Raw genomic sequence first — 20,603 nt, 5'->3', positions numbered from 1 at the left:
ATGATCAGCAACAAAATGATTTGGGCTTTTACTCAGAAAGTCATGAAGTACCTTTGACATTCACAACTAAGCATTCTGCTATAGCAGTTATAAGAACAAAACCCAAAGAAACTTTGGCAGTGTGAAGCAGCACAGGGCCCAGGTGTCTGGGAAAGTGGGGAGCAAATACAATTTGTACCTTTTTCCTCAAACGCTGGCAACACAATATTAGCTCACGAACAATCCATTCCTGCTCAAGGAAAAAATTAACAGATGCATAAAATTATCTCTATTTTGAAAATCCTGACACTCCCTATCAATCATGGGTCCCTATACATGCAAAGAAAAATGCTGTGCTAATAACCAAATTAGAAAACACAGAAAACTACAGACATGAAATCCAAGATGAAGCCAAAACAAAGGTGTAAGGTACACTCTATTGGGTATATTTGGCCCAATTTTGGAGTGATTCTGACAGAACCAGAAGAAATATTATCAGGATCAGAGTTAGTTGGACAAGGTGTTTAAAACCCTTATTCTTCTCCAGAGACATCTACTCAAACCTCAAGAACTGCTCAGCACTGGAACCACCAGGATTTTAGGGCACTTGGGTTTGAGATACCCATCACAGTATCAATGAACCAAAGAGACCTGAGACTATTTTTTCCCCCCCTCAGGGAATCTTTGAGACTTTCAGTGCAGGTCTGAGTCCAGAGATGATTCCATTTTTCCTCATGACCTTTCTAAATTGGTAGTCCCAAGAAGCAGCAGTACCATATTGCCCTGGAGTTAATATACCTAGAACTATTCTAGTTAGAATGGTTACAAGATCAGGCATACATGGTAAATTCACTCAGTGATTGTCTTTCAACTACTCTTCCTCAGGATAAAATGAAAAATATTATGTGAATCCAGGTTTGAGTTGGTAAAATCTTATAAAATGTTAATTGTTGAAATTGTTGCTGTTGTTTGAGGTAGCAATAACTGAGGTGACACAATTATGTGCGCAGCCTAGAGCTGATTTGGGATATAACAATTAAATACTATTATGGAAACTCACAAGCACTGAGAACTCACTAGGTAGAGCCTGAGGTGTAAGCAAGACTGGAATTCCAACTGTACCTAAAGTTTAATGACTCAACCAAATCGAAGAAAGCAAACTCAAGGGTTGGCTTAAGATCTAGCCACTGCTGGGTACCTGGGTGGCTCAGTTGGTTGAGTGGCTGCGTTTGGCTTGGGTCATGATCCCGGTGTCCTGGGATTGAGCCCCGCATCGGGCTCCCCCTGCTCTACAGGGAGCCTGCTTCTCCCTCTGCCTCTGCCTGCCACTCCCCCTGCTTGTGCTCTCTCTCTCTCTCTGTAAAATAAATAAAATCTTAAAAAAAAAAAGATCCAGCCACCGCTGGAATGATGGGGAAAAAATTAAGATATATATATGCAAACTGAATATTGAGAAAAAATATGAAAGTGTTGCCAAAATGGAACAGCAAAAAGTGTCTGTGTGTACATGCATGTGTGTGTAATCATCATCTTATATGTAGGAGAGTCTTGGAATAATGCCACACATTTGCTTTAGAATACTCTCATTATTATACAATCTACACTATATATATATACACAATACATCCCATTTGTAAGAAACACTCCCTCAGAAAAATTAAGCATAGTCCACTGATACTGTTTTCCTAGAAAAAATATGACAAAAAATTAAAACAGCATTGTTCTAGCCAGGTATAAAGTGAGAATCAATTATGACCATTTCCTTTCCTGGATCACTTCATTTTAAAAAGCATCTAACTAAAACGCTTTCTGATATAAATAAAAAAGCACTTTTTGGAGATACAAGGCTAGTAAACGATACATACCAGTCTGTACCCCGTGACACACTACTAATCCTTTGAGAATTAAACAGTCTCTGTTTCAGTTATATAAATGTTTAGTTTTCTCATCTTTAGTCTCAGTAAGGTTGCCCAGAAAGTATATTATCTCTGTGGATGTCACCACTTGCCAATTAGGGAAGACAGCAGTGCACAATCAGTAGTGACCTCTATATATTATAGACTTTGACACTTGAGTCAGCTGGGGAGGGGATGGATTAGACGGTTTAACAGAATCTATAGATAAACTTTATTTCTATGAAAAACATTTCTTTTTTTGAATTGTGCAATTTTTTCCTTTGGATTCATTTATAAGACCAAAACAAAAGCATTTAATGATGTTTACAGTGAAATGAAAGAGCTGAAGACCAGCACATAATCACCATATTTTGTTTTCTCATCTTTAAGTCTTCTAGCAGTGGGGCTTCCAGCTGAGCTTGCGTCTAGCTTCTCTCAAGACATAGCCAAGCATTCTGAAGCTTCACTGAGCCTAAACACCAAGCTGAATTCATAGTTCTTAATTGAAAAAGACAGGCTGTTTTCCTAGCATGTTTGCATCAGTAAAACACTGAAAATGACATTTGTGCCCAAGTCCATCTGAACATTCTGCCTTAGCTTAACTCTGCTAATGTTTTTATACCCTGGTTTATGCCTAGCATGGTTTTAAATAGCTCCTCTTGTTAAAGCACGTGTGGCTGCATTCACAAAAATAGACTCTTCCTCATATATGTGAATGTCACTCTTGAGATTTGCTTTGAGGTGTTTTTCGTATGCACAGAATGTTACTTGGAGTCAGCCATATTTTCTTAAGATAGTCTCTCCTATGACCAATGGCAGGCATGTGTTTGGTAGCTAGAGGAATTTGGCATAGACAAAATGGGAAGTTTGGTACTTTCCCTCTTCAGTAAAGGGTATACAATCTGTGCCCAGAGAACAGAGTCTCTCTCTGGGTAAAGTTAACAAGGCTGATATGGAAATAAAACCCACCCCTTTGGTCTCATTAGTGCTATGTTCTGTGCAACTCGACTGATCAGTTAAATTTCATGTACTAAAGCAAAAAGAGGCATTTATTCCTGGTGAGAAGGCATCTGCTCGTTTTCTATGTGCTCAGTGCAGTTACTATTGAAGAGAATGTATGCAATATGTATATGTAGGCAGCTTTTAAAATGCCTGAACTTTATACAAACCTAGGGGATCCACTCAGGGAAAATAAAGAATCTGGTCCAGTGTCAGGACATCTCACAACTCTGTAGATACTATTCAGGCATGAGCACAGTGCACACCTTGACAACAAACTCATTACAGTAAAGTAGTACAATGTATCTACAAACATTCTGGGCTCTTTAGGATCTATGGTTGCAACTTACATCCAAACTGCCCTTACCATGGTCAGGCATCTGAGATCCCATGGAGGTCACACTGGTGTTCAGCACGTCATTGACAGCAGTATCACAATACAGGCTCCGCTGGACATCATGCTCACTGTCAGTCTGGTCACTCTCTTCATGGCCACTATCCTTCAGGCTGTTGCCCTCTAAGTCCTTGAAAGTAGAGCTGCTGGGTTGAAGAAAGAATGATAATTTACAACTGTGATAATCTGATTTTTAAAATCTTTGAGAGCTAGGATGATGTCAGCTCTGCTGTGAGGCCAACAGTGACTGGATTGTCCAAAAGAGTAGAAAGAAGAGGAATTTCTGTTTAAAGGTAATGGAACTTGGGACACCTGGGTGGCTCGGTTGATTGTCCAACTTGTGATTTCGGCTCAGGTCATGATCTCACCGGTTGTGAGATCGAGCCCTGTGTCATGTCGGGCTCCCTCTGCCTCTGCCTCTCTCTCTCACTCTCTCTCAAATAAATAAATAAGTAAATCTTAAAAAAATAAAGATAATGGAACTTAACACTGTAGAGAGGCTCCCACTATTGGATGCTGATGTAGCTAACACTTTCATTCACTTATCTTCAATGCATTACTACAGGCAAGGTGGAAAAAGGTACACATCTGAAACAACCACCTGCAAAGAATATCACCATTTCAGAAGCTTTTCTTTCTTATATAATCAAAATAAAATAATAGCTAATGTTTACTGAGCAATTACTAGACATAAGGCACTATTCTAAGTGCTTGACATGAATTAACTTTTTTTAATCATCACAACTATATAAGAGAAAAGTACCATTAATACTCCCATTTACAGATGAAAAAACAGAAGCACACGGAAGTTAAATAACTTGCCCAAGGTCATACAGCTGATGAAAATGTAGCAGATCTAAGACCAAACCCAGGCAGTCTAGCTCCAGAGCCTGGATCCTTAACCACTATGTATACTGCTTCTCCAAAAATGTCTACTAATCAACTGCAAAAACTGAAGTGGCAGAAATTGAGGTAACGCAATTAAGACAGAAGGGATTATCAGGATCAGAGAACTCAGGTAAGTTTTAACTGAGAAAGTCAGAGAGACAAAGAAAATGTGGAGAGGCACAAGCTGAGAAGCGGAGCCTTGGTGCATGCACAGTAAGATAAAAGTGAGAACCAGAGAGTGAGCTCTAATAAAACTGGGTTTTATACTAAGAATATGAAAACCTTCAGCTGAGGAGTTTATGGCCCTAGTTTTCTTGCATTTGTTAAATCAATCCACCATTCAATGCACTAAACATAGTATCCAAGAACCTCACACAAAAATAGAGAATAACACATAAGGTACATCCACAGAGGCCCCACCTGCTATTTCTAATACTTTGTATGTCCTGACAGAATCTGCAGATGTGCAACACTATGGACCATAAATTATGAATCTGAAATAGCTAGTGAATGGTGAATCCATTTCCCAATCAGTGAGGAAGCAGCAAAGGCAAACTCAAGAAAATGTATTGTTGTCTCAACAACAGAGAGTGTCATGCTTGTGAATTAGGACAAGTCCCAACAGACCTACTGTACCTCTGAAAATGGAGCCTGGGGAGATGACAGTGAAAACTCATTTGATGTGCTCAACCTTGAACATCCACAGGCCTGGCTCTCTCAGGCTTTGATAACATTCAGTACATATGATGAAGAGCTATGCCATGGACACAATAGATACACTGTCATTCTCTACATTGGTCAAAAGGAATCACTGCAGATTTTTAACATATGACCAATCTAGATGTAGAATGCTTGCTGCTCTGAATATGAAAAGGAAAAGATCAAAAGGGCAGTAACTGGAAAGCCATAATTATAAGAAAATGAAGAGCAGGAGAGAGTAAAGCATTGACCTGTTTGCTAATTATTTTCAGAAAGGATCACTGAGCATCACCTGTATTAAAACTAAAACCATTCAATAAGCCAACTCACTCAGCTCCTCCAAATTATGTCATGCAGCTACTCAGCCCTGTGGACCCACCAGCATGCAGTTCTATTAAAAAACCAATCATCCTAAAATTCTTTTATGGTCAAGAAGACCAATTGGAAACACAGGCTTTAGAGTGTGTAGCCATTTCTAGCTTTATGGCACAGATGTTGGGGCGTCCTGTAAATACTAATGCCATAGATTGAACAGATTCAAAGTTTTTCTTTTAGAAAAAAAATTTTTGGTCCTGCCTACATGGACTCCTGCATCTCAGAAGAAAGGAAATGACCTGCCCAGTTCATATATTTTTAAAACAAAATAAATTTTTTGACCTGCATTTCTGGTACCTGGAGCACATGAAAATTTCTTTAATCTACAGTACAAAATTTTTGCTTTAAGCCAGAGACTTCAACCCTGAAATGAGTGCATTTCAGCAGTTGCCAAAATATGCTTGAGACATACGTTGAGCAGGAATATAAAGACAACACAATTTACCATCCCTTAGACCAAGGTTTCTCAACCTTGGCACTATTGATATTTTGGGCTGCATAATTTTTTGTTGTCAGAGGCCATCCTACACATTGTAGAATGTTTAGCAGCATCCCTGGCCTCTACCCATTAGATGCTAGTAGTGCTTCTCCCAGAAGTTATAACCAAAAAGGTTTCCCTCCATACATTGCCAAATCACCCCCAGTTGAAAACCACTGCTTTAGGTTCTTTAAAACTCTATTCCTGCAGCATGATAGATTTCCAGACTGTAGTGGAAAGAGCACTGTCATTAGAACAAGTGACAATCCGTACTGTGCCACTTCATCAATGGGACCCTGAGCCTGATATCTAATGTCTTTGAGCCTCAATTTCCTTGTCTGTAAAATGCATTTGCTAAAACCTTCTTCACAAGGCTATTTTGAGGACTCAATGAGAGTACATGAAGTACTGGGTAGACACAAATGGTCAATAAATGGTTATTGTTTAATATGATCATTAATCTATACAGTAATGTCTTCATTGAGTTATAATTAAATATTATGTCTGTGGTCTTTTTATAGGATTGATACAAGGAATCTGTATTTAAATCATGTTTTTCTACCTTCCATAAACTATAGTCAGACACTGTCCACTATGTTAATTTCTCCTAGAATTCAGGAATAGGAAAAGAAATTCTCCTGTCAAATGTGTGTCCTTCCTTTATTGAAAAATTAGAACTATATACCCTGGTGTACTTACCATTTTGTCTTGGCTTCTCAAAAGCTTCATGATAAATATAATATTTAATTGCCATGATTTGGATGCCAAGGATCACAATTTATCTTCATCCAATTGGTTTAGATCTGCTTTTTTAAAGTTTGATCACCCGTTTTATATGCATCAGAATATTACAAGCCATCTCAGAGATTTTGTTTTTTAGGTAGAAATGAGAGAAATAAAATAGTGAAGGACTGGGCTACTTGGGACTGATAGTGTGAGTATAAAAAGTCAGGTATTCTTGGCTAAAATCAAAAACACAAGAAATAACAAGTGTTGGTGAGGATATGGAGAAAAAGGAACCCTCATGCACTGTTGATAGGAAGGCAAACTCGTGTAGCCACTGTGGAAAATAGTATGGAGCTTCCTTAAAAAATTAAAAATAGAACTAACCTACCATCCAGTAATCCCATTCCTGGGTATTTACCCCCAAAATACAAAAACACTAATTTGGAAGGCTATATGCACCCCTATGTTTATTGCAGCATTATTTATTATAGCCAAATTATGGAAGCAGCCTAAGCATCCATCAGTAGATGAATGGATAAAGAAGAGGTGGTAAATATGTAGGTGTATATATATAATGGAATGTATATATATATATATATATATATAATGGAATATTATTCAGCCACAAAAAGAATGAAATCTTGCCACTTGACACCTTCAACAACATGAACATGGATGGAGCTAGAAAGTATAATGCTAAGTGAAATAGTTCAGTCAGAGAAAGATGAACACCATATGATTTCACTCACATGTGGAATTTAAGAAACAAAAGAAAAAGAGAGAGAGGGAGAGTGAGTCAAACCAAGAAAAGGACTCTTAGCTACAGAAAACAATCTGACAGTGAGTTACCAGAGGGGAGGTAGGTGGGGGAATGGGTGAAACAGGTGATGGGGATTAAGAATACACAACGGAGAGTGTCATGATGAGCACTGAGTAACAAACAGAATTGCTGAATCACTATATTGTACACCTGAAACTAATATCACACTGTATGTTAATTATACTGGAAATAAAATTAAAAACTTCATAAAGGGCACCTGGGTGGCTCAGTCAGTTAAGTGTCTGCCTTCAGCTCAGGTCATGATCCTGGAGTCCCAGGATCAGGTCCCATATCAGGCTCCCTGCTCAGTGGAGAGTCTGCTTCTCCCCCTGCCTCTGCTCCTTCCCCTGCTCATTCTCTTTCTCTGCCTCTCTCTGCCTCTCTCTCGCTCTCAAATAAATAAATAAAATCTTTTAATAAAAAAATAAAAAATAAAAACTTCATAAAAATTTTTTAAGACTCCAAAAATGATAGTCATGTATCCTCTGAAAAAAAAATGCAAGGGGTCTAACGCCCTTCCCCCAAACCCTGGAATAGTTAACCCACTTAAAGATCAGTTTGCCCATCTGATGAACTAAGTACCACTTACTCTAATCTTGTGAGGACATTTAGTGGCTTAATGAAGGGATTTGAGTAAGGCACTTTAAGACCCAGTGAGCAAGATGCTGCAAATTGTAAAACAGCCTGGTAAATGGCTATTCACCCAAAACAAATAACAATTTATGCCAGGCATAAAAAATGCTGACTTCACTTGCTTTATTACCTGTGTACCTCTTGGGAGATGAAAGACTTGTAAACCAACTTTTGTGGGACAATAAATTAGGGGTACCCATTTGCAATGGTATTGTAAATGCAAATGTTTCTATTACTGCGCTGGTGGCCAACAAAGGGACAGATTTGTTTGAAAACAACCAGAGCAAGACTCTGAACATAAGAGTTACTCAGAAAATGCTTCATGAATAAACATTATTCACATTCTGCCCCATATTTACCCTTTAAAATATTGGAAATCTTTCCAAAAGACAGAATAATCTGAAAGGAAACAAGTCATGTCTTCCTAGGAGGTGACACCACATGCCCAAGGAATGCCATCTAAGAGTAAGAATGAGAAGGGAGTAAAAGTGAAGGGTATTGTAACTCTATTTAGAGAATATAAAGATGATTCTTCAGTGGTTCCTGGATCTCCTACCTGCATCACAATCACCTTGGGAACCTATGAAAACTGGAGATTCTCTAGGGATGGAGCTAAAGACACCTCCTAGGTGATTCTAATGCACATCAAAGGTCAGAAATTGCTGGTTTACAGGGAAATTTAGTACTCGTTCTCATTGGGAAAATGCTGAGATTTTCTTCAACTTCTTTCATCCATTCATTCAATAAACATGTAACAGCACTTGTTGTAGACAAGGCATGATACCAGGGGCGCAAAACCCTAGAACAATTTGGGTGGAAAAGGAAAGCACTATGTATACTTTAGGAGCCAATGTTCATTTTCCTTTCCACACCGCTTTGCTATCTTGTTCATTTCCTGCTTTATTTTCTTTGTGCTCCAGCCTCATGCCCTGCTTGTTATTGCTCCAAAAGCACTGCAGGAGTAGGTAACAGACAGCAGCACAGAAACCAAGCATGAGGAAAGAGAGTTTTGCAGCAGGGGCAAAGTGCAACTGCCGGCTTTTCTTGCCCTGAAAAGATACCAAGGAAACAAACAGAGCAGGAAGGAAACACATCCAGAAAAAATTCTGAACCATCTTGGCTTGTTAATCTGGAATCCTGACATAAGCCTTGGGTACACCTGCAGGTTGCAGGTGATGCTCTGAAAACAAACAAACAAAAACACAGAAATATAACACCGGAGTCTGTGGTGCAAAGATTATGTGCCATCTCTCTTCCCTTTCCCTTCCAGATCCACTCTTTACCCTTCTCAACCTTGATTCGTGCTTAGGGGAACCCCTTTGCTCTTTGTCTTTCCGTTGGTTTACCCGAGGTAAATAGATGCAAGAGAGAAAAACAAGCCTGTGTGTAAATTGTCTGGACAAGACAGTTAACAACTGCTGGAGAATGCCAAAAAGAAGGGTCCAAGAAGCATCTGTGGATAAGTAGGAAGTGAAGAGAGAAAAAGAAAATTGATAGGAAAAGAAGTTCTCAAGATTCTCCTGAAATTGGATTCAAAGCGAGAGGACTTGAGGGACGCCTGGGTGGCTCAGTCAGTTAAGCATCTGCCTTTGGCTCAGGTCATGAACTCAGGGTCCTGAGATTCAGCCCCCCCACTTCCCTTCTCTTCCGGCTCCCTGCTGAGCAGGGAGTCTGCTTCTCCCTCTGCCCCTCCCCCTGCTTGTTCTCGCTCTCCCTCTGAGATAAATAAAATCTTTAAAAAAAACAAAGAAACAGGACTTGATAGTAAAATTAAAACTGATAACAAGATTCAGAGTTTCCTGGCTGGGAGATTTTTCCATGCATGTAAATGGATCCTCAAGAAACCACATACAGTGAAAACCCTTTCAAACATAACTGTGAGCTATTTGAACACAGTTTGCAGGGTTTTTATCACCTGGTGTTACCACTCTCTCTTAACATTTTCCACATATTTTACATTTAAAATAGTCAGTCCCCAGAAAAGCATAGCACACAAGATTTCCTGTATCTTTCCAGGTATTGTGCTTTGTCTAAACTCAATGGATCCCATAAATTCCAAGGCCTTTGTGGTTTTCCAAAGCCCTCAAGGTTCCAAAAACAGAACCTGGCAAAAATGCATGTGTCCCTGAGGTTTCAGATGTTTCCTCTTAATCAAAGTGGACCCTGGTAAAAAGTCACTATTTTTGGTTTCAGGCAAGATCAGGAGACTTTTCCACTGAAAGCCTATTAAGTCCAGGTTGTGCATTTTGTGTGTAAACAAAAACACATAAAGTAATCAAAATCAGAGGTTTCTAGAGAGTCCCAAAGCTGCTGTGGAAATTCCCCAAAACGAAATGTTTGAACATTAAGTTTTCATCTCATCACTCTGCTTATGCATTGTATATTCGGGGCTGACCTAATACAAGGAGGGTCCCCAGGAGAAGGCTTACTGCCATGCTATGAAAATCGGGTTCTTGTTATCAGTTTAAACTGGTCATAGAATTCCCAAGTACCCAGAGCTAGCCCAAGGAACCTGTGAAGATAAGTCAAGACATGGTTTTTACCAGAAGGTTTGGAGTAACAGTCCTACAGCAGAAAATAAAGCAGATTTCTGCTGCAAAGTTACTCTAATCAGTGCACATAAAGAGGGGTCATTTTCCTACTAAAACAAATCAGTCAGATAATTTTGAATTCCTTACCTTTTGAGTTTATTCTGTGAGCTAAGAAAATATTCAAAATGGATTCCTCCCAACTCCTCAAAAAAAAAAAAAAATTCCAAACTGAGCTATGACCGGTAATGCTGGGCTATTCATTTTAATGAACGATAATTAACGATCATCACTTAAGTTCACAAGCAATTCCAGACCAATATAGATAAACCTAGCATGTTTTCAGGGGTTACTGCAGCATCATGAATTAAATTAAACATGAATTAAAGTGGTTTGTTTGACAAGCCAGTTTATTCTTCAAATCCTACTCATCTGGCAATGTAAATTTATGGGATTAGAGCCAGCAAAATAATAGAATTTTCACATCTTCTCTACTGTAGCTCTAACACACCCTGCTTGCCTCTCTATTTTATTTATATTATTTTAACAAACACACTCAGAGTTCAATTTTAGGTGCAGAATAACCACTGGATCATTCAAGAGGATATTTGCATGAAGCAGTAACAAAGGCATCATCTGAATAGTCAGTACTGGTTTTTCAGCACAATAAGTTTTCCATTTTGTTTAGTTCTCCCTCCTTAGAGGGCTCCCTGAACCTTGGTGCCCCACCAGATGGAATCTTCCTTGGCAGTACTCAGCTCTGTATTCTGTAGCTCCATGGATAACTGAGTTATGACCAACCAACCACTCAAATCTTAATTTTGAATGCCACATTTGAAATATTTCCAAATATTTTAAGAAGCACTGAATCATGCAAAGATTCTTTTCCTCTCTCATCTACAAAATTTTTCAAAGATAAGAAATTAGTTACTCTACCATTAACATAGCTTTAAAATGATTCCAAAGTTGACAAAACAACAGCAATCTTGAAATTCATTGGAAGTTCCACATGAGAAATTGTTTAAGGCCTCTCTTCATTTAAAGTGCAGAGCAACAAGGATTTCGATATCAACATGATTTTGAAAGTATCTGTTTTCTAATATTAGATTTCAAGATCATAATATAAAACCATATTTTAATATGACCCCAGTTTTTAATTTGTGTTTATGCATACATTTTGATGTAAAGGAATATGGTAAAATGCCAACAGTGATTATTTTGGCATCGTGGCATTACCAGTGATTTTTATTTTTTTATGTTTTTCTGAATTTTTCAAATCTCTTACAATAAGCAGATAGGCATTCCTTTTAAAATCCAAAAACAAAGGCATCATGGGGCACCTGGGTGGCTCGGTGGGTTAAGCACCCGACTCTTGATTTTGGTTCCGGTCATGGTCTCAGGGTCCTGAGTCCCAGCCCCAAGTCAGACACCCTGCTCAGCAGGAAGTCTGCTTGAGAGTCTCTTTCTTTCTCAAATAAAAAAATCTTTAAAAAAAACACAAAGGCATCATTTAAAAGGTTTAATCTGTTTTGCTTTTTATATTAAATGAAGCTTAGTTGTGGAAATAGGCAAGCAAACCAACATACCTTTTGATTAAATGGGCTCGGCTGTTCACATAGTTGGAATCAAAGGAATAGTTTTCAGTCTGCAATGGGAAAAAAAAATTAAAAAGGTTACATAGATGATTCATGAAAAGAGCCAAACTGTCCTACTTAGAGGGAATTTTTCTGCTGGGCGAGAAGCAATGAATGAATCACAAACCGAAGCCGTAGTGGGGTAACAGCCTGAGGAATGCCTGCCGCTGTGGAGGCAGCCCTCACCTGCAGACCAAGATGAAATTGATATAAACAGCCCCTAGAATACAGATGGCTACTGACCATGCAAGCACTTAGAGGAAGAGCCAGCATGACCCACAATCTTTACAGAAACTAATTGTTTCCCATTCCCAGTGGATATAATTCTGTGCCCATCAAATTGACTGGAAGTTCAAAGGTATTTTTATTAGTAGTAGTTAATTAACATGTTAAAATATTTATTCCATAGATATGGAAATGCAGGCAAGGTAATCCCCTACTGTGGATTTAAACTCTGCACTTCCCTTTGTTTTAAGACATTTTGCTCAGTACTGGTTATGCAGGAAGGCCTTCGTTTTATCACAGATATAAAGGCAAACAAGTATTATGCCTGAAACCGGGTGAAGGGCAGTCCACAGGGGGTGCCAAAGCCTTTCATGTGAAACATGAAGTTTGCAAGCAAACGCTGTCTCAGCTCCTATCATTAAAACACGACTGCCTAATCTGGTTACAGTAGACTGCCTGAGCAACAGCTTTACAAAAGCAAATGCAGAATACCTGCCAGATGAAAGAGATGGGAAAACACCCAAAGGGGGCAGCCTTGGAAGGTGGGAATGCAGGGCAAAGTTGACACCGAAGTAACTGAAAGTCCTAGTAAAATGAATCTTACCCCCAACACTAAAGTACTACTCTCACTGAACCATTATATATACTGGAAAATGCCTAAATGCATCTCCATCCTCCTGCTTTCCTACCAGACATCCTCACCATGCTCACCATTCCTTGGGGCCTCCTGAAATCACTTCAACTAAAAGTGCCTGAAAAAGGAAACACAATAGCTGTCTAGCTAACAAAACAGCAGATTCCTTTCAGATGACTACCTGTCAGACATTAACTGTGCAGGGCCCTTAGATGCAGCTTTTTGTTTCAACGAACTCAGAGTTTGGTAGAAGAGAAAACAGAATAGGTGATAGCAAATCCAACCCCCACATGAGTACCAAACAGCTAACAGTTAGGGTAGGGACCCTAAGTATCTAGAGTAGGTGGGGAGGGCAGTGGTGAGTAGGTGGGAGAAAGGAGGAGAGAGTATTGTGAAGAAAACTAAATCCCACCATTGTCTTGTATTTACTCAGGCATGCTCATGCCCTCTACATGCTCCTCATTTGAAGATGGGCTCTGTAATATCCACTCACACTGCTTTTATCTAGAGGATAAAATCCCCTTTAATGTAAACCACAAATGATTTTTGGTTCTGTTGGAAGGGATGAATTGGGAGAGCAAAAAATCAAAAGGGTCAGTTCGTTTCTAATTTGTTCATAAGAAAATGGATGCTGAAATTGTTGCAAATATAATTACAGGAAGAAGAGGCAAACTTGAAGCTACATTGGGAATATAATGCTGGAAGTATTGCTGGAACAGGTTATCCATCAGTCAGTCAAGCAACAAGCATTTCTTGAATTAATTTATTATACCAACATAATAGGCAAAAATTGTGCTGGGTAAGTGCGCTCTTTTATGATATTCAATACAATATATAATTTAACAAGTGGAAGTTTCCACCTGCCGAAAAGCATGCTATCCAATTAAAACAGGAAACTGATTAAGTAACTCAGGAGTTCAATGACTAGTTTCACTGTGCAACCTTGGGTAAATTACCTAATTTCTGCATGCCTCACTGTCTTCCTACATAAAATAGGGACAATAGAACAAGAATCCAAAGGGGAAGTTCAGCTGAATTTATCATGACTCGTGGTGGAAATGGTGGGAATCCTTATCCCCTGCTTTCTACAGAACCTGAAGCACTAGACATGAGGCAGATTTCTAGAACCAATTTTCCCATAGTGGGTGGGACTATGTTGAGTCATCCATTGTCTTTTTGTTTTTGTAATTGGTCTCAGGTCTCTTTGTGAGACCACTTGATTGGAGTTATGGAAACAACCTATGAAACAGAATTATTCTAATTGATAGCATACACTATTCTGACCCCATTAATACTACAATCCAAACAACTGAGCTAATTGGCCATAGATAGCCTATTATGGGTCCGTGTATATTTGATGTCAAGTGTTCTTGCTCATATTGATTCAAGGTATGTGCTCAAACCCAACTTCTGTGCATTGAAAGGGTACATTTTTTCCACACTTCAGATGAAGCAAAGAATGAGACTCAGACCACCCTGAAGAAAGAAACAATCTCTTTTAATGAATAGCTTGCATGTCTGAAGCCAGTGGTTCTCAGCCCTAATGCACATTAGAATCAACTAGGGAACTTTGGGGTTTTAAAAATACTGTTGGCAAGGTCCCACTCCAAGAGATTCTGTGGTGAGTGGCCTGGAGTGGGGTCCAGGCATTGGTATTTTTTAAAGCTTCCCAGGTACTTCTAATGCATATCCAGAGGAGAGAACTGTCCTAAACAAAGGACTGACCACAGGCTTTGACCTGATGTGCTGTGTTTTCTAATGCAAGCCCAGCTGTTTAGAAGATGGCATCTCTTCTGTCAGATTATTTATCAAAGTCATCTCAACATAGGCTAAAGAACCAGAGCAGAAATGCACTTTCTAAAGAAGTAATAAAAGAGCGTCTCTTTTTTTGCATGAAAGTATTGGCTCCTGGTTAGCCTTATTTAATCAAAATTTGCTTGACATTATTCCAATCCCCTCTCTAAGTATTCTAAATGGCAAATAACATGAAACATTTGAGAGGGGAAATTTTCTCTAAATGTCACATTAATTTCACTAGGAAATGTCCCCATCTCTAATGAGACAGCCAAGTTAACACAGGAACACAGTAAAGAGACGAGAAAAACATTTGTTTCTGAAAAAACAAATTTTGACATTAAAAAATGGGTCTAGAGCAAAATTTTATTTTCAGTCTCCATGGAATGGAAAATAAGAGTCACTTTCTTACCATTTAATATATTTCTCCCAAATCCTTTCTTTAATTAGAAGTGTTTATCCTAGGAACTCATTGAGAACAGACTTCTCACTTGGCTTAGGTTTAATAGCACCTTGATTTTCTGAAAACCTAAAGAATAAGTGCTTCTGTATAGCTGAGATTTTTAGATAGCTTAGGGCTTTCCTCTTCAAGGACTAAAACTTTGACTTAAAATCCTAACCATTCTGCCTTGTTTCTGAAGGGTATCATACAGTTGTTTATTGGTTACTTAGGAGCACCCTTCTAAACATAAATCACTGTACCACACAGGTTTTGCCGGTATACTCACTGACCCCAAAGTGCTCTGGTTTTTGAGTTCTTGCCTTTAATTTTTAACGTATGTCCTTCACCACCTTGCTATCAAACACTCAGTATTATTACTTCTCAGTGCTATCAATATATCAAAAACAGCTCCTCTTCCATTTCAAGTTTGATCCTTCTACTCTACTGTGTTCTTAGAAACTATATTTGTCTAGAAAACAAGAGTTAAGATCTGGGCAGAGAGCTGAAATATTGTTGTTCTAAGAGGGAAATTACATGATCTTTAATATAGAGACTTTTGTGTAATGTTTTGGTTCTTGTTTTTTGTTTTTTTACCTGCTTTGGAGTCTTCTTTGATTACTACTTCCTATCCTGAGCTCCTCCTTTCTGGATATACGAGGTTTCCAGCAAGACTTCTGGGTGGGTAGTATGATATTATGTCTCTATGTTAATAAGTCTGGCACATCACAAATCAAATTCTTCCATTTTGTCAGGCCCCCAAGGTACCAGAATGTCCTACTTTAATTGTCATTTTGCATTACTTTTACAGTTCACTGAATTTTACCCTAGTCTGGAAGAGTGACTGTGACTCTCTCAGCACCACATTTATCACCAGGAAAGATTTCAACCCAAAGGAAAAAGAAACCAATAAATGCAGCTCTCCAAGACTAGAATCTTTGCCCAGTAGCACAAATCCCCAGGTCACTACACAAAGCTAAAAAAGGTTGCAGACACTGAGATTAGAACAGAGAATCCTCAAACCTTAAGGTTTTCATTTGAAAATGAATAGCCATTTTAAAATACACTTTAAAAGTCCCATCAAACTGAAAAACATCCTAATTGCAATCTGCTAATTATTTTGTTTTAATTTTTAACTCTTAATCATTTTAGCAATACAAACAGGAAAACTGGAATCACAAATCAGATGCACAGCAAAGTGATTTTAAAATGCTCGTCCTTTTTTTAACTGCTGATGTCTAATAATGATAATTGTACTTATGGATCAATGACGAAAAGGCCTATAACCTTTTCTAAAACCGAATGCTGTTTTAGATGTTCAAATGACATCTCTTCACAAAGGCATTGTTAGGAAATGAATTGACAAATGGCTTTTTCCTACTTCCTATCCCCAACACATAAAAATGAAAATGTAAATTCTATATAAAAATAAAGCCAGCATGCCTCCAGCTAGAATGTATATTCAAAGACTCATCCATCCAGACAGCAGCAGCTGAAGCAGGAATTAGTGAAGATAGAATAAAAGGCACCATCCCTGAAGCTGCCATCACTAGAAAGCTCATATTTACCCTGAACTGGAAAACAAGACAAGTAAGCTCCCAGTAACTATGCCTACACACATCTCAGGCCTAATTCTCATTCATTCTCTCTCTCTATCCTCCCCTTCCCTCCCTATGTCCCCTCCCCTTCCTCTCTCTCTCTCTCTCTCTCACATGCACAGTCACAAACATCCATTTTGACTACAGTGAGCAATATGGTATAGTGGGATAACCTGAATTCCCTCCCCATGTTTGTCACTGACTAAATGATGGCCTTGAATAAATCACCGTATCCCTCTTTAAGCCTTAATTTATCTATCTATAAAATGAAGAGAATAACCCAAATGATGTCAGTGTTCCCTTTAAGCTCCAAAAATTCTAGGATTCTAAAACAAAAGGCTCTAATTCATTCATTCATTCATTCATCCATTCAATAAACATGCACCAACCCCTGCAGATGAAAAAAAAAAAAAAAAAGACAGAGGCTGCACCTGCAAGGAGGTCACAAACTAATGGACTTCTTACCAGGGATGGTTAAAATGTCAGCCATTCAGGAAAAAAAAAAAACATGAAAAATACATACACACACAAAGAATGACACATACTCTCCTGCAGATACATGTATATACTTATATACAGGCTGCTAGAGTACAACTTTGAGGATTACACTGCAACTTCATAGAGCTAAATAGCACCATGATGTCTTGATGAGAGTAGGTGACTCACAGAGGAGGATCTGGCCTTTATGTTTCTTACACATACTAAGTCACATCATAAATGAAGGCAACCTCTCTCTCCTGTCAAATGGGTTATAAAATTCTTAAAGTTTTTAGAACGAGTGCATGTATCTGTTCCTTTAGCTCCATTTCCACAGCCTTCCTCACCTTGTGCCACTGTTTTCTCATGTGTATTTGCCTTTTACTCCAGCCCATTCTGCAAAATGCCATGTGGATAATCTTCCTCCCCCATTGCTTTCATCACAGCACTTCTCTTTCCAAGGGTTTAAGGAACTCTTTACAGGGGTTTCTTGATGGATTCAGCATTAAATCTAAATTAAATCTTTAGTTGAGTGGTCATCCAAAATCAGTCCTCTACTTCTCCCATATCTAATTTCCCTCATTTTTAATACATCTACATCACTAGTCATGCCACATTACTTAGCATTTTCTCAGCACTGTGTGCAGACTGTGCAATGTAGTTATGCATTTCCTCAGGTTCTATGATTATTTCATGTCAGTTCATCCTCCAACTGGACTGGAAGCTCTCTTTTGAGTCCTCACTGCCACATTGCTAGACACTTAGCAAGTATTCACAAAATGCATCAGTGAATGAACAGAGAAGAGCTGGAAGAGGTTAATAATGAGGCTACTTATCACAATTAAAGCAGATGATCAATTCTATTAGGCCAACCGGTCCTGTTTCTTCAGAAAGCATCCATTCTACACACTGCCTTCTGTAGTTACAATTTGTTCTCTGTCCTCACCCCCAACCATTACCTTATAAAGATACAGTAGTCTGTATATAACTGCCAGGGATAAGCTGACACACTTTGGTGCTGTCTGCCCATCTAAATCCATCAGTCCTGCCACATCTCTGGAAATGGCAGCAGTAGCACAAGATCGTGTTTTCAAACCAAAGCAGATAAAATTTCTGTAAGAAGATAAGGCTCTACCAGATTGCAGTCCTCTGAGTCACAGATTGACAGTGGCAGCTACTTTTCTACATGTGAAAGAGAACTCTAGGATTCCAGTGGCTTTCCAGACAGGGCTATCTACAGGGCAACACAGACCATGTGGTTAACTAACATCCAACAAGTCAAGTTGAAAGAGTTCCCCTCTTGGTAGCCTTTCATCATCACTCCTAAAATTTCACTAGCACCATCAATGTGGTCACACTACCTAGAGCTGACAAAGAACACAGCCTAGGGAAAGTGCTTTTCTCTGCCTTCATTGTTGATTGGGCCAAAGTTGTGCCTTTAGAAGAGCAACCCAGTTGCAAATTTTACTACAAAGATCTCCTTGAGAAACACAGCAGCTTTCTGCAGGAATCCATGCAATTCAGAGGCAAAAGCCTGCTGCAAGACCAGGCTAAGCACTATACCATTAAACAGATGAGCAAAGGCTTCTGAATAAGGCTCTGGGCTCTTTTTCTAAGCGTTCTGTGGGGTACGGTGCACTATAAAATAGTATCTGCTTATAAAAAGCTCTCAGGCCCCAGTTAATGCCTATTCTATGCACAAATGCAAAATCAACAAGACTTCAGCGTGAGTAAAAATAGCTTAAGAGTAAATAAGATGAATCCACAATCATGTGAGTCACACTATCGCATTCCACATAAACAAAATCCACCCTGAGAAGCAAATAGCTATCAATCACATTTGCCAGTGGAACAAACCCCGGAGTCCAATCACCATCCCTAAATATGTAACTACAACATATTAAAGCTATTTTGCAGGCACAGAGCGCCTTTCATCCCCAATATCAAAGTACTTTACAAGCAGGTGCCAACTGCTATTCCCCTCTTAAAGAGCCAAGAAGACAAACAGACAGGTTAAGTGCTACAGCCATGTTAAATACTGACTCAGCCAGAACATGCCACCAAAACAAGGACAGTAAGAAAAATTCCCAGGAGCACTGTTCTTGGCATTACCAACTACCGAGACAGAAAGCAAACCCAAGATGGTAACATCAAGGAAGTGATTAGTCTGCTTTATACCTATTTTCCTCAGAATGACTTTCTTAGTTCCTTTCAGAGAGTGAATCAGGATAGTCTAGTCTAGCAGTTAGACAAAGACAAATTTGGCACACACTAACTGAAGGTAGTCCTCCAGTCCCAGCTGGAGAGCCCAGTCACATAGTCCAAGGGACCCAGGAATGAGCCACTTTCATCCCTAGACCTTGGTGACTATTTCAACTGTCCTTTCGAGGCACTGGCAACCATCTTTACAAGGTGACCTAACATGACTAGTGATGACTTTACAGGGTAGCTCTGATTTCAGAAACTATGACTTGGTAAAGCTAGCCCAACTGACAATAAGAAACATATGTAAGACCTCCCACAAGAAATGGCCCAGGGATTCACAGATGAGCTCTCCTGAATACAGCCTATGTTTGAGCCCTTCTGGCTCAGGGAAGGCACAGCACACTCTCAGAATCTGAGCTGGTCCATTCCTTTCTGCTAAATTCTAATTTACTGGTGCCTCAAATCTCTGCTGTTTAGCAGCTATGGAGCCCGAACTTCCTGCAGAGTATAATTTCTATTGAGGAACCTTGTCAGCTGAAAAGACTTAAAATATTTGGAGGGAAAACAGTGGGTGGCCCTGTGCTTGTGGGCCAAAACAACACCCCCCAAATCCAATTCCAACCCCAATCTCATTGTTTATATTATACATCACTTAAAACCCAGTTGCCTCCACAAGCTTATTTAAGATTGAAGGAGTAACAGCCTTTGGCATATCATTCTAAATTCATTTCCCTGGTACTAGCTTGTTGCTCGAGCTTGTAACATGTAATCATGCTGACCAAAAAGAGTCAAGTAATATACAGTCTTAGAAATTGTGAATGTGTTAGCTTGATGTTTTCTAATTATATATAATACAATAGACCATTTTCCTGTTTGTGGTCAATGAAATTCTCCATAGTTCTCTTTTGGTGCAGCTATTTTGATTACTGCCATGGCAAACAGAGGATATCTCAGTTCAGTGGAATATGTAGAGTCAAAGATGTGCATACACAGCATCCAGTTATATTCACTGTCACAAAAAATATAAAGATTATTTATTTCTGATCTTTTAAGTACTAATTTTGAATTTAATGAGGCATGATAAATATTTCTCAAAATCAGACTCCATGGTTGCTTAACGTTGGCAACCCTCTAATTATGTCTGTAGTTTAAATAAAGGGCATTGGACAATGAAGGAAATCCA

The 20,603-nt window shown here is 39.0% G+C and overlaps 1 protein-coding gene across 1 annotated transcript in view; it reads right to left on the bottom strand.

The window, feature by feature from the left end:
• The window catches only part of PCDH19 (protocadherin 19), a 119,008-nt gene that overhangs the window by 41,181 nt on the left and 57,224 nt on the right, over positions 1 to 20,603 (bottom strand). Inside the window, exons 4-5 of the mRNA XM_028101505.2 lie at positions 12,001 to 12,059; positions 3,241 to 3,413 (exon numbers count right to left, since the gene is read on the bottom strand). Coding sequence (XP_027957306.1) covers positions 3,241 to 3,413; positions 12,001 to 12,059 — 232 coding nt within the window. The remainder of the gene's footprint in view (positions 1 to 3,240; positions 3,414 to 12,000; positions 12,060 to 20,603) is intronic.

The sequence above is a fragment of the Eumetopias jubatus genome, unplaced genomic scaffold, assembly GCF_037043125.1.
Source record: "Eumetopias jubatus isolate StellerSeaLion01/CBP00866 unplaced genomic scaffold, mEumJub1_p1.0 scaffold_11, whole genome shotgun sequence".
In the NCBI taxonomy this organism is placed as follows: Eukaryota; Metazoa; Chordata; class Mammalia; order Carnivora; family Otariidae; genus Eumetopias; species Eumetopias jubatus.
This window is presented reverse-complemented; position numbering and strand designations above follow the sequence as displayed.